This window comes from Acomys russatus, chromosome 16, assembly GCF_903995435.1.
Source record: "Acomys russatus chromosome 16, mAcoRus1.1, whole genome shotgun sequence".
NCBI classification, from domain to species: domain Eukaryota; kingdom Metazoa; phylum Chordata; class Mammalia; order Rodentia; family Muridae; genus Acomys; species Acomys russatus.
The window spans coordinates 44,951,899-44,966,147 of NC_067152.1; the positions used below are offsets into that span (position 1 = coordinate 44,951,899).

At 55.3% G+C, this 14,249-nt stretch overlaps 1 protein-coding gene across 1 annotated transcript in view; it reads left to right on the forward strand.

The window, feature by feature from the left end:
* Ccdc40 (coiled-coil domain containing 40) overlaps positions 1–13,893 on the forward strand; it is a 34,046-nt gene extending 20,153 nt beyond the window's left edge. The window contains exons 10-18 of the mRNA XM_051159298.1: positions 1,075–1,320; positions 2,174–2,387; positions 4,283–4,452; positions 4,658–4,749; positions 6,088–6,208; positions 8,177–8,365; positions 10,078–10,237; positions 11,104–11,313; positions 13,766–13,893. Coding sequence (XP_051015255.1) covers positions 1,075–1,320; positions 2,174–2,387; positions 4,283–4,452; positions 4,658–4,749; positions 6,088–6,208; positions 8,177–8,365; positions 10,078–10,237; positions 11,104–11,313; positions 13,766–13,893 — 1,530 coding nt within the window. The remainder of the gene's footprint in view (positions 1–1,074; positions 1,321–2,173; positions 2,388–4,282; positions 4,453–4,657; positions 4,750–6,087; positions 6,209–8,176; positions 8,366–10,077; positions 10,238–11,103; positions 11,314–13,765) is intronic.
* The last annotated feature ends 356 nt before the right edge of the window (positions 13,894–14,249 follow it).

The window sequence follows — 14,249 nt, forward strand, 5'->3', positions numbered from 1 at the left end:
CGCACGCCTTTAATCTTAGTGCCTGGGAGGCAGTGGCAGAGGGATCGCTGTGAGTTCGAGGCTCGCCTGGTCTACACAGTGAGACATTATCTCAAAAAAAAATTTTTTTAATTATGTAAGAAAATGAGACAAGATCTGTCAGACTACAGAGATCAGTGCACTGTGGACCCCATGTGCTCACCTGAGGGACACAGGAAAGCACACAGTACACTGTGACAGGGTAGGGCTCTAGGTAGCTCTGGTGGCTAGCTTGTGACAGAATCTCCCATGATGCATCACTCCCCCATCTGCATTTGTGCCCAGCACTGACAGCCTGCTCTTTCCTCGCCTCCACCCTCCCCTCCTCTTCCCTCCTCTCCTCTCCCCTCCCTCCCTTCAAGGTCTTACTGTCTAACCCTAGCTGTCCTGGAATTCAGTATGTAGACCAGAGTGGTTTCAAACTCACAGTGATCCACTTGCCTCTGCCTCCCAAGTGCTGGGATTAAAGACATGAGCCAGTCAGGAGGCAGAAGCAGGCAGATCTCTGAGTTGGAGGCCAGCCTGGTCTACAGAGCAAGTTCCAGGACAGCCAGGGCTACCCAGAGAAACCCTGTCTCAAAACAAGGAAACAAGCCTGGCGTGGTGGCGCACGCCTTTAATCCCAGCACTTGTGAGGCAGAGGCAGGCAGATCTCTCTGAGTTCGAGGCCACCCTGGCCGACAAAGCCAGTCCAGGACAGCCAAGGCTACACAGAGAGACCCTGTCTCAAAAAACCAAAAAGACAAAGCAAAACAAACAAAACCCAGCATACTAGCCCCAATCCCCTTTCTTGAGAAAGAGAGGGACAGAGAGTGTCTTTTGTAGCCCACACTGAGCCTCAGCTGCCCGTGTGCTGGGGTCACCCCGCTTTCTTCCGTAAGAGCCATCTCCACTGGGAGAGCAGGCCACTTGGAGGTCCTGGAGATCCAGGGCCAGCAAGCTTCCTCCTGATTGCACGCAGGGCACGTGCAGGCTGTCGAGGAGTCAGCCGTGTAGCCCGTTCACACGGCAGGGGAAAAAAAACCCGCTCACACCGATTGCCCTCCGTGCCCTCAGGTGACACACCTTTCGAAGATTGACGGCGACATTGCTCAGGCCACCCTGGACATCACCAACACCAACTGCAAGGTAGACATGCATAAGAAGACCCTGGCGGAGCTGGACAAAGAGGTGAGGAGGGTCAATGACCTCATCACCAACAGCGAGAGCGAGATCGCCAGGCGCACCATCCTCATCGAGAGGAAGCAGAGCCTCATCAACTTCTTCAACAAGCAGCTGGAGCAGATGGTGTCCGTGCTGGGGGTGAGGCTCCACCCTGGGCTCCCAGCCACGTGCCTGTGGCCCCTCTCCCTGCCCCTCCCCATCCCACTAGTGAAGTGGCCACTGCGCATGCTCAGGTGGTCCCGCAGCCTCAGCTTGAGTGTTGCCGAGTGCTACCTCACCTGGATCATTTTGATTTTAATGGCTCGTGAGGCACACAGACACCCAGACTGACCGCCATCTGCTGCAGTAGGTTGCGGTCTAAGGAGTCTGAGGGCTCCGCGTCTTACCTATCTCCCAGGCACCCGGAACCTGAGGACCCACTATGGGCTTCAAGTCCCCAAACAGACCAAGCTGTCGGGGAGGGCCTGTGCTGGAGAAGCCCTAAACTTTGACGGTCTTGGGTCAGAGGATGGTATACAAAGTCTCTTTGCAGGCCAAAGACTGTGCCCTCCAGGACCTAGGACCTCAGGGCCTGTGAAAAGATGAGGCACTTGGGGACTCCTGAGGACACTCTGAGCCCTTGGAGTGGATGCTTTAAACCCAGGCTACTCCATAGCCCACCTCAAAAGATGGCCTGAGGTGGGCTAGCTCAGTCGGCAAAGTCCTTGCTCCGTGATCATAAGGACCTGGGTTCACCCCAGTACACAAGTAAGAGCCAGGCATGGCACCTGGGGCCTGAAACCCCAGTGCTGGGAAGGCAGACTCGAGGGTTGCTGTGGCCTGCGGGCCGGCCAGTCTGACCAGTCAGTGAGGTCCAGGGTCTCCACGAGAGCCAGTCTGAACAAAATAACACTCGACATGTATACAGCACATATAAGTAATAACAAACACAGCAAGCCTACGGATCCCGGATCCCGAGGCTCACGCTGCGCTGTGGTTAAATCCCGTCCAGGGGGAAGAAGCTGGACCCCTGGAGCTGGAGATCAAAAGGCTGATGAAACAGTCAGAGGAGCTTAACTCTGGAGTGGCTGAGGCACAGATGACCTGGCTGCGACTGCAGCAGGAGCTGGTCCAGGTCACGCACGAGCGGGAGGAGCAGCTTGTGTCCCTGGGCCAACTCAATAAGGAGCTGCACATCATGGAGCAAAAGAAGCTTCGCATAGAGAGTGAGCCTCAGGGCACCCTGGGGAAGGGGCGATGCAGGGCTAAGCTCCTCCAGCCATGAGACTGCCAGATCAGGTGCCACAGCACACCTGAAGCCTATCCCAGACCAGGTGCCACACACTGTAACCCCAGACCAGACCAGGTGCCACACACTGTAACCCCAGACCAGACCAGGTGCCACACACCTGTAACCCCAGACCAGACCAGGTGCCACACACCTGTAACCCCAGACCAGACCAGGTGCCACACACCTGTAACCCCAGACCAGACCAGGTGCCACACACCTGTAACCCCAGACCAGACCAGGTGCCACACACCTGTAACCCCAGACCAGACCAGGTGCCACACACCTGTAATCCCAACTCAGACCAGGTGCCACACACTGTAACCCCAGACCAGACCAGGTGCCACACACTGTAACCCCAGACCAGACCAGGTGCCACACACCTGTAACCCCAGACCAGACCAGGTGCCACACACCTGTAACCCCAGACCAGACCAGGTGCCACACACCTGTAATCCCAACTCAGACCAGGTGTCACACACCTGTAATCCCAGACCAGACCAGGTGCCACACACTGTAACCCCAGACCAGACCAGGTGCCACACACCTGTAATCCCAACTCAGACCAGGTGTCACACACATCTGTAACCCCAGACCAGACCAGGTGCCACACACCTGTAACCCCAGACCAGACCAGGTGCCACACCCCTGTAATCCCAGCTCAGACCAGTTGCCACACACCTGTAATACCAGCAGTCAGTGGGCTGAGGCTGTAAATTTGAGGTTAGCCTGAACTACATAGTAAGACCCTGTTTCAAAGCAAAAGCAAAGCAAACCACAAAAATTCTAAAGTCATTTAGTTGTTCATGCCCTGGTCACCTGTGCTATTGAGCTCTGTGAGGGATGGGAACAAAACTCTCCTTCAAGGGAACTCTGTGGTCTAAGGAACTCAGACAAATGCAGCCAATCTCCTCAGTCCCTGCCACTGAGTTTAAGCATTTTGTTCCTACCCCTCATGGACCTCAGAAGCACAGGTGAAAACCCTTAGCCTCCAGAGCAGTGGGTCCCACAGAGTTGTCCCCGTGCTCAGAAGCCTCACCCACTCCATCTGAGACCCAAGGCCCTCTGTGGTGTCTTTCCTGGGTCACCACCAACACATAGCACCCTCCTGGGACATCCTGGGTCCCACAAGGTCCGGTTAGGCCTTCTCGGGAATGCTGTGTGGAGGTCTGGAGCTACCGTGCCTGCCCACTTCCCAGAGATCCCATGGGGTCGCTTCTCAGCCTTTGGCTCCATGCAGCCACCTACCGGGAAGGGTCAAGTACAGAAAGGTTGCCTGGCAACAGGAGGGAAGAGCAGTGTGGAAGGTCAGAGCTGGCAGAATGCAAAGCCCCTGACGTGGATGGGGTCAGCTGCGACAAAGATAGCCACCACACCCAGAGACCTGGCCCTGAGCCAGCCAAGGACACTGGTGTGGGAAAGGCCAAGGACCCAGCAGACCTCAGGACTGGGTCCTGGGTCCTGCACGCAGCTGTTCTCCCCACCCATCAGAAAGTCAAGAACGGCCTTTGTTTTTCTCCTTCCCACCCTGCCCTAAGGCCAAGTGGTGAAGGCAAAGGGCCTGCTCTCCCCAGATACCTACAGCATCTAAGTTCCATCCACCCCTGCTCCCCCCCCCCCCCCACCCCTGCTCTCTACCTGTGCCTCTGCAGCATAGAGTCCTTGCAATTCCCTCCAGGGACCAGACTTTGGGAAAGAAGGGTCCAGAAAGAGACTCAGCCTCCTTTCCGCGGAGGGTCACAAGACTGAGTCAGCCAGGGCAGGAAGGGGGAGCCGCAGAAGGGCCCAGCGCGCCCTTCCATCACCCCTCCACTTGCCCTTCCTCGTCTGCAGACAAGATCGAGCAGGAGAAGCGGGAACAGAAGGAGATCACCCGCCACATGAAAGACCTGGACAACGACCTGACCAAGCTCAACATGCTGACGGACAGGAACCGGTGCAACTTGGAGCAGCTGCAGCAGAGCAGCCTGGTGGTGGAGACAGAGTTTGTGCGCACGTTGAAGGTTGGCACTGCCCACTCGCACCCTCTGTCACCCTCCCTCCTGCAGGGTTTGATGAAGGGAGGGCCAGTACTCTCCAGGCACACACATTCCCTAGCGTGGCTTGCAGAGGGATCAGGATGTTGTCGGTCTGAGGCCTTGCCAGTCCTGAGGGGACTCCAGGGTCACAGCCCTGAGCCTTCCTCACAGCTTTCCTTGGTCCCCACAGGATGCAGAAAGAGAGACCATCCAAATGCAGGAAAAGCTGGCACAGCTCCGTGAGGAAAAGGCCACCCTCCTCAATAGCCTAGTGGAGGCGGAGTGAGTAGGGGGGTCCGGCTGTGAGCTGGTGCTAAAGGTTACCAGGCTTGCCGAGGGTCTGTGGGGATGGCCATCAAACATTGGCACCTTGGGCTGGAGGGATGGCTCAGCGGTTAAGAGCACTGGCTGCTCTTCCAAAGGTCCTGAGTTCAATTTCCAGCAACCACATGGTGGCTCACAGCCATCTATAATGAGATCTGGTGCCCTCTTCAGGTGTGCAGGTGTACATGCAGGCAAGAACACCGTATACGTAATCAATAAATAAATCTTAAAAAAAAAAAAAAAGCATTGGCACCACTGGGGTGTGTCTGAAGGTCACCTCTGTGGACCCCAGGAGAACCACAGAAAGCCACCATACGGATCTGTAAAAAAAAATTCAGCGGCAACCACCTGCCAGGCCAGTTACCCCTGGGTAGCAAGTGGTTTTCTTTTTTCTTTTCTTTCTTTTTTTTTTTTTTTCCCCTTTTGGTTTTTCGAGACAGGGTCTCTCTGTGTAACAGCCCTGACTGTCCTGAAACTTGGTTTATAGACCAGGCTGGCCTGGAACTCACAGAGATCCAAATGGGCTGGGGTTAAAGGTATGCACCACCATGCCTAGCGTGAGTGGTTTTATGAAAAAAGTAGTAATACATAAACCCAACGCTAAGCATTTTACACTGTGACAACGTATTAAGAGTAGAAAAAAACAAAACAAAACAGGGAGATGGCTCAGTGGAAGAGGGAGCCATGCAAGCAACGAGGACCTGCGTTCACATTCCCAGCATGCATGTAAGAAGCCGGGCAAGGCCAGCGGTGCCCATAGCCCAAGCAGGACGGAGCTTGGTCTGGCTCTAGGTCCACCGAGAACCCTTATTTCCTGCGTTAATACATGCACACACAGTGGCTTTATGGCAAGTGTTCTGAGTCACATTTTGACCAATCACATGTACCTTCCCGGTCCTTAAGTTATATAGCCCTGTTGCGCCCCACCCACCCACCCCACTAGAGTTACGATTAATAGCAAACCACCGAGTGGACGCTGGGAACAGAATCCAAACTACCCCACCTGGGCAAGAGGCATTGTTCTTAACTGCTGAGCGCCATCACTCCAGCCCCTGTCTCTCATCTCTCCCCCGTTCAACTCTTCCCGTCTCCTCCTCTCTCTTCTCTCTCTTTTCCTCCCCTCCCTGGCAACCCATGTGCAGAGGTCTGTCTGCCCCAAGAGCTGCGGTTGGTTTTGTAAGGACCCGGAGTATAGATTTTTTGGTTCCGTGTGCTACATCCCTGGGCAGGGGAGGGGGCTGCGCCACCCTGACTCAAACTGTTCTGGCTCTGACACTGCCTCTCCTGCCTCTCAAGGCACCAGATCATGCTCTGGGAGAAAAAAATCCAACTGGCAAAGGAGATGCGCACCTCAGTGGATTCCGAGACCGGGCAGACAGAGATCCGTGCCATGAAAGCCGAGATCCACAGGATGAAGGTGAGTGTCTCAGAGTTGTGGGCACGGGTTATCGGGAATGCTGAACACCTGGCCACGTTGGGAACCACTGAGCCACCCTGCCTGTGGTAACAGCTCCTGGGGAGGGCCTGCTGCTGCACAGTGACTGCATTCCACCAAAGGTGGCTGAAGCTCTGTGCTGTCACCTCCTCTTGCGCCTGACTTTCGTCTACACTGTGCAGAATAACCCCAGGACAGTCAGGAGCTATGGTATGTGCAAGTCACCTCAGAAAATGTTGTTTTCTCTTGACTGCAAGCTACCAAGGCCCTCTGATCTTTTCAAATACTGATTGTAAAGCCCTGTTTCCTAGCCCATTAATCCCAACATGAGACCAGAAGAGCCTCCTGTGGGCTAGCGTGGCGGGCACATCTTTAATGCCAGCAGTTAGAGCAAGATCCAGGCTAGCCAGGGTGACGTAGTGAGACCCTGTCCCAGAAAACAACTCATACACTAAAAGGTTCAGAGAGTAGCTCATGCCATCGCTCACACGTATGAGACTTCACTGACTATAGAACAGTTACAGCACTGTGACCACCAATTTAAGGTTCGAGACCTGAGGACAAAAATAAGAGCCATTAATGGCTGGAGAGATGGCTCAGTGGTGAAGAGCACTGGCTGCTCGTCCAGAGGACCCGGGTTTGATTCCCAACACCCACATGGCAGCTCACAACTGTCTGCAATTCCAGTTCCAAAGGTCAGGTGTCCTCTTCTGGCCTTCTCGGGCACCAGGCATGTACATGGTGCAGAGACGCCCATATCCAGAGAGCAAGTGTTTAAGTAGAACAGTTATGTCAACTGATCAGTGACATTGCTAATCAGAGTGACATCACTTTTCCAACGTCATTCACCGTGTAAAGGCCTCTGGCTGTTGGCTGCTCTTCAGCCCTCAAGCGTGAGCTGAGCCAGGGTGTAGCTATTAAAGTGCTGGTTTAAGTGTTCAGGGCGCAGGATTTGATTCATGGTCTGTGGTCTGTCAGCTCGGCAGCACTACAGTCACCTGGACAACAGTGTCTGGGCACAGCTGCAAGGTGTCCCCTAGAGTAGCTGAGCCCGGGGCACAGCTGCGAGGTTCTCTAGGTTAGACCCACTGAGGCTGCTACAGTCTCCTGAGCTGTGGGCCCCCCTGTTCCGTGGACTACAGTCCTGGACTCAGCCGAGGACAAAGGGAGCCAAGCACTGGCATTCGCTGCTGACTGTGGATGCAGAGTGACCATCTGGCCACGCCCTGTTCCCTTCCCTGCCTTAATGGACTGTACCCCTTAGAACTGTAAGCCAGAGTAATTCCCTCTCTCACTTAAATTCTTTTCACCAGGATACTCTGTCACAGCAAGGACATAAGTTACTAACACACCAATCCTTTCACAACCTCTCCAACCCTGGGATTATAAGCGTGCACAGCCACACCTGGCACTTTGGTATGAGTTCTGAGGGTCTTCACACTTCTGAGGCAAAAGCTTGACTGACTGAACTACCTCCTGAGCACCCTGACTGCCCCCCCCCATTTTAAAGAAAGCATCTTCATTCATTCTAACCTTTCATGAATAAAGTATGCTTACTTCAACCAGCTACAATCTTCCTGTGACTCTGGACAGTTCTTGCACCCTGTGGTGCATGCTCACAACCTCCAGCCTCAGTCCCCAGTGTCAGTGTCTTGTCACATGGAAAGAGCTAGTCATGACACTGCTGACCACACCTCAGTCTCCAGACAGAGTCTGCCTGCCCTCTCCACACACCTGGCACAGAACCTGGCATGCCCGTCTCCTTCCCCGCCCCCGCCTCTGGCTGTCCCTCCGTACTCTTTACGAGAACATCCGTGCCTTCTCCAGAAGTGTGTACTGTCCCCCAGACTCCTTGTGTCCCTCTCTGCATGCCTGACACCTCACTGGCCAGTGTCCGACAAGCCAGGGAAAGAGAGAGAGTCAGCCACCCTCAGTTAACCGCGTTCCCAGGTGAAGCACGGGCAGCTGCTGAAACAGCAGGAGAAGATGATCCGCGACATGGAGCTGGCCGTGGCCCGCAGGGAGACCATCGTCATGCAGGCCGAGGGGCAGAGGAAGCTGGACAGGAAGACTGTCACCAGGACGGACTTCCACTACCAGCAAAACGAGCTTCGAAAGAAAATCAGGGACACTCACAAGGTAAGGCCTGCTCTTCGTCAGCTTCCATGACCCAGTCATGGTCGGGAGACGAATTCCCGCCCAGGCAGCATGTATGTCTTGCGGGGGAGGGGGGCGTGCAGGCATGTTAGGGCTCAGAGCCCCCCTCACTGCACAGGGTCAGTGTGCACATCCATTCCTCCCCATTGGCTGGCCTGACGCACCTGCTCCCACCTTGTCACACCAGCAGGACACAGAGAGTGGCCACCTGCCTGCTCTGGCTTCTTCACTCCACTGTGAGGGGCATGGGGGGGGGCAGCAGCAGACACTGGGTCACGGTCCCGAGAGCCCTTCCATTCCCATCTTCCCTTCTCCTCATTCCTGTGGGTTGAGGTCACCTGGCTCTCCTCCGTCACAGATGGTACAGATGGGACAGAGGAGAGACAGGGGAGGGAAGACCGAGCCCTGGGTCTGAGCAAACCATTTCCTCTCACCCTGGTGGCGCACACTGCTGTATCTCCTGGGCCCTGGGCCCTGTCTGGGAAGGGAGACGTGTGTCCTGTGTGGCAATTTCTGCCCAGTGAAGAGGTGGCACCTGTCAGTGTCTGTGCTTCCAAGCACGCTGGCCACAGCTGTTCTCGGCCTGTCACTGGGAGTTTGTCTTGGGTCCAGAAGACTGTCCACACCGGGCACCACCCAGCCCTGCAGGAGGCCACGTCCTGCTCACAGAAACAGACCGTAGAGATCCCAGAGGGACCTTGAAGAAAAACCTCAAGTACTCAAGAGGAGGTGGGAAGGCAAGCTGATGGGAATGTGGCAGCTTGCTCCCTAAAAGAGGATGAGAGGCATCACCACTCAAGGCCCACAACCCCAGCAACCGCCAGACCAGAACTCTGGGATGGAAGTTCCCAGCTGTCCACAGCCTGCACTAATGGGCTCTGTTTGGCCTTGGGCAATTTGGGACCTTTTACCTCCCGCTGGGAGAAACAGGAGCAGTACTCACCTCGCGGGCCTGATGGTCAAGTGTAACAGCAACTAACTATACACAGTGTGCTGGCATGAAGGGCATCTGGGAATGTGCCTCGGCACACCATTCTCCACATGACGGGGGCACATTGCCTCACCTGTGTGCCTCAGTTTACTCATCTGTGATGTCCACCTTATAGAGCCATCCAGAGAACTAAGCAGAGTGCTGGGGCAGCCTCCGTAGGAGCATGGTATATCAGACACACCTGTGAGTCCACCACTCGAGACAGACACAGGAGAACTGCCTCAAGTTCAAGGCCAGCTCAGGCTATATATAAACCCTGTCTCAAGCTGGGCGTGTTGGTGCACACCTTTAATCCCAGCACTCGGGAGGCAGAGGCAGGTGAACCTCTCTGAGTTCAAGACAGCCTGGACAGCCAAGGCTACACAGAAACCCTGTCTGGAAAAAAAGGGGGTGGGGTGGGGAGACATCCACAACTTCCAGTTAGCTTTCTCAGCTTCATGATTTTGGTATGAGGGTGTGAGGTGCCCTGCCTCTGCTCTGACGTCACAGGCTCCTATTCCTCTGGAATTGTAAGCCCAAATAAACCCGCCCTTCTCTAAGTGGCCTTAATCATAGTATTTTAACACAGCAATAGAAATGTGGCTGCTACAGGAATTTCCCCCAGAACATGTACTCTGAGGCACGCGGCTGGTCCTTAGCCGACGGCCTCAGTCTGCTAGGTGTAGTGTATCCAAGAGTCGATCCGCTCCTGTGTCTCTCCTAGGCCACAGAGGAATGCACGAAGACCATCTCAGAACTGGAAGGATCTCAAAAACTCCTCAGCAACACCCTCCAGGAGAAGCAGCAGTCGCTTTCAGACATGCAGGAGGACACAGATGCTCTCCAAGGGGAGATCAGCCAGCTCACAGCCCTCAAAACGGCAGGTGAGCACCTCGGGGGAGGTCCCTGGGTCTGAAGCATCCAGGCGGGGCGGGCCACCCCAGGAGCAGCCCCCGTGCTTCTAGATGAAGATCTCAGGAAGGCGACTGGCCACACCTTAGGCTGGTAACAGCACCACCTGCGTCCCTTGTGATTCGGTCACAACGCACATTTAGACCACCATTCTGGATGCCAAGGCAACCAAACAAAGCTCCCAGCTGTACTGAAGACTCCATTCTTGGGACACCAAGATGGAGGATGTCAGGGCCTCTGAGTAGACCCAAGAGGCTGAGTTTTTGAGAGGAACAATCCAGGAATGCAGTGCGGGAAAGACACTTTAGCCGAGGCTTCAAGGAGGAAGCCATTTAGGTACGTGGGGCAGCCTGGCCAAGAGGAGACTGTCCACACTGTACCAAGCCTCATGAGGAGCAAGGCGCTGCTGACCTTGGAGACAGGGAAGAGCTCTAGGATGACCTAGGATCAGGAGGCTGCCCCAGGCCCTGGGGCAGCTAGGAATAGAGCATCAAGCATAGACTTCGGGGACATGGCAAATGTAAATCCCGGCATCAGTCTGCGTCTGCAGGTAATTCAGAAGTGGCTCCAGGGTGCTTTCCAGCTGGGCCGGCTGTGGTGTGTGTGTGCCTGAGAGAACCGCAAGGTTTCAGGGGCGCATCTAGCACGGGTCCTGACACACAGCAGTCAAACACCTCCTCGTGATGGATGAGCTGGCCTCCTTCCCCGAGTCCCACACCTTGGCTGTTCTCTCCTCTCCTCTCCTCTCTGGTGTCCCCTCCTGTCTGGGCTGGGGACAGGAGTCCTCTTGACTTCTGAGGACTGACACAGGCTCTCTTTCCCACCCAGAACCTTTTAGATATCGTGACCCTGCAGACACGGGCCAAGTACCTGCAGGCGGCCGTTGAGGGGAAGTATGTGTTCCTGTACCGCAGCATCAACTCCCAGCTGCTGGAGCGCAGGGTCCTGGACAACAGGCTGTCCCAGTTGAATGCCATCCTCTCCCAAGTGCAGAAAGACTACCCCCAGTTCCATGAGGTGCTGCAAAACATTCAAGAGAAGATCGCCAGCAAGCTAACGTTCCCAGAGCCCTCCTAGACAGCACGCGGCCTGTGCCTGCCAAGCCCACCTAGAAATCATCCCGGGTTCTGAAAAGCCATGTGTCCCCTAGAATGACTGCCCTGCTTAAGAAACACTGACAGGCCAGACTCACATGATTCATAGCCACTCTGCTGTTCATACCAGGTGTGCTACAGCGTTCCTGACACACTCCGGTGAAAATCCACTCTCCCCTGTAGCCATCTAGGTGAGACCACTCTGTTGGCACTTCTGAGGTCTGCATCAGGCCCTCAGTTTTGTGGAGCAGGTAATGGAGAGAGGGCCCCCCCCCCAAGAGAAAACCAGGAGCAAGATAGCCTGCTTCAGCCGTGAGACGCCTGCTCCAGCCTGTCTGTAACCCACATGAACCCCTATTCTCCACCCCACAGAAAGCTCAGCCTTTGCCTGCCCCCACCTCCTACAAAGCACTAAGTTAGACTGAAACCCAAAGATGAAAGCCGAGGACCCCAGGATTGCAAGGAGAGCAAAAGTCTGTGGAGGCAGAAACGACTTCAGTCAGGGGGTCCAGGGGGTACCTGTCTCTCACCCACAGGCCTCTCTTTTCTCTGCCTCCCCTTCCCTGAATCTCTGTGCACCAGTTGTGCTTGCATATACCCAAAATGGAAAATGTTGTGAGGAAGAATTACAGCAGAAAAATAAAGTTTACAAAAGTTGCTTCTGACCACAAGGCTATGTATGACGTTTATCCTAACACTGAAATATAAAACAGCCAAGTGGCTAGGGACACCCAGCCCTGCCTACTCTTCACACACACACACACACACACACACACACACACACACACACACACACACACACCCTCCAACCCTGGCCCTGCACACCAGCCCCGCCCACCCCACCCTAGACACACCCACTGCCAGCCTGGACCCCTTCTGAACTCACTGTGTATTCATCCTGTTTAGCAAGTGAAGGCTGCAGGGTTCCGCTCACCTGCCTGTCTGTGAGCACTGGCTTTGCTGGGCTAGAGCTTCTTCTCTGACCCTGAGTCTGACAGCCCTAAGAGACTACGCTCCTGTCCTCACTGCCAACTAAAGAGACAACAGTGACAAACAGAGGAAAGCGTGGCCTCTTCGGGAAGTGGAACAAATGATGGACCGATGGAGGGTCCTCATTGTGCAGGAGATCTGTAGGGCTAATATTCTTGGTCAAGGTATGGTCCCATCTGTTAGGAGACCCCACACAGCCAGGGGTCCCTTCAGACATGGACTCGGCCCAAACCACACCCAAACACCTGTTTTCACAGAGAAAGCCTTTATGAATCAGGGAAGACAAGTCAAGGTGGCTGCTTTCTGACTCAGGCTGGAAGACAGCAGCAAATGACCTCGCGGGTCCAGGTTTTCCGAAGAGAATCAAGGGAGGGCTGTGTCAGACCAGGGGGCGCGGTGGTGGGTTCTGACTGGGCATGTTACCTGGGTGAACCAAAAGACGCTTTGGTTGCTGCACTTCAGTACTTTGGTAGCTGGACCTTGGCAGGCAGCCTCAGAAGGAGGAGGTGGCCAAATATGGGACTAGACCTTGGTGGCTAGCTTTAGGGATGCAATTGGGTGGTTTTCTTTCTTCAGGAAGGCAGAGGGGACTGGGATAAGGGCAAGGTTGCCAGAGCCAGGCTGGCCACACTCAAGGCGGGCAGAGACCCTGCGCAGTCCGTCACTGAGCAGTCCTCTTGGCTCCAGTCACCCCTGCACTGTGGTCTGACAAGCTGACAGAGCTGCAGGCAGTGTCTCCCCAGGACTTTCCCCTCAACCAGCATGGAATGGAGGGAGGGTTGGTTTTAATTTCTTGGAGTCCATTTTTTCAAAAGTCTGACAGCCAGAGGGCACAAGTGCTACATGTCCCCTCCTGGAAAAGTGGTCACAACACTACAGGGAGCGCCAGGCGTGGTGCATGCCTTTAATCCCAGCACTCGGGAGGCAGAGGTAGGCAGATCGCTGTGAGTTCAAGGCCAGCCTGGTCTACAAAGTGAGTCCACGACAGCCAAAGCTACACAGAGAAAGAAACCTGGCTGGTGGGGTGGGAGGCGTAGGGGGAGGAGGAAACTACAGGAAGCAAGGGCCTTGTACATTGTAGGCCACTGCTCTACCCTTAGCCACACCCCTGTCTGCCAACCAGGTGTCCTAGGTTGGCCTTCAACTGGCAGTCAATCAGTCAGTCCTCCTGCCTCTGCCTCCTGAGTGCTGGGATCCTAGGCACGCATGCGTGCATCCCCGCCCCGGGCTTATGCCTCAATTCATGACCCTCTTGTCAACCTCCTTGGGTTTTCTGTGTGATCACCCTACCTGTATTTGACTGTTTCCTACTGAGCAAGCTGACGGACCTTCAGGTCTGGGCTGGTTTTAATCTCTCACGGAAGCCTTTGCAACAATGTCCTTGGGCTGTCCAGACCCAGACTTGTGCCTTCCCAGTTACCTTGCGCCCTGTCGCCTGCGGCCACGAGGGGGCGCAGCGAGAACACGCGCCTGGACGCCGGCGCCTGCGCCAGAGGCCGTGTCACGTGGTCCGCGCGCTGGGGCCACGCCCTCTGGCCACGTGACCCGTGCTGTTCCGCTAGGCTGCGGGGTCTGTGGCCAGGTGAGGTGGGCGTTTGCTCATTGAGCTGGTTGGTGCTGAAGAAGGCTGGATCGGGCCTGAGAGCACCGCGGAGGAGCTGCCTCCACCAAACAGGCAGAGCCCGCGGTCAGCGAGTTCCTGCTTGTGAGACTCGAGCAGAGAAACCGAGGTATAGGTGGGAGGGCCCCACCCCACCCCTGCAACCCAGGCGGTCTCAGGCGGTAACCTTAGTAACGCTCTGGGCTCCAGCAAAGTCCGGATTTAGTTCTTGTCCACAGTGCTAGGCTGGCAAAGCACTGTGTGTGTTATCATAGGGGGAAACTGAGGACCAGAGAAACC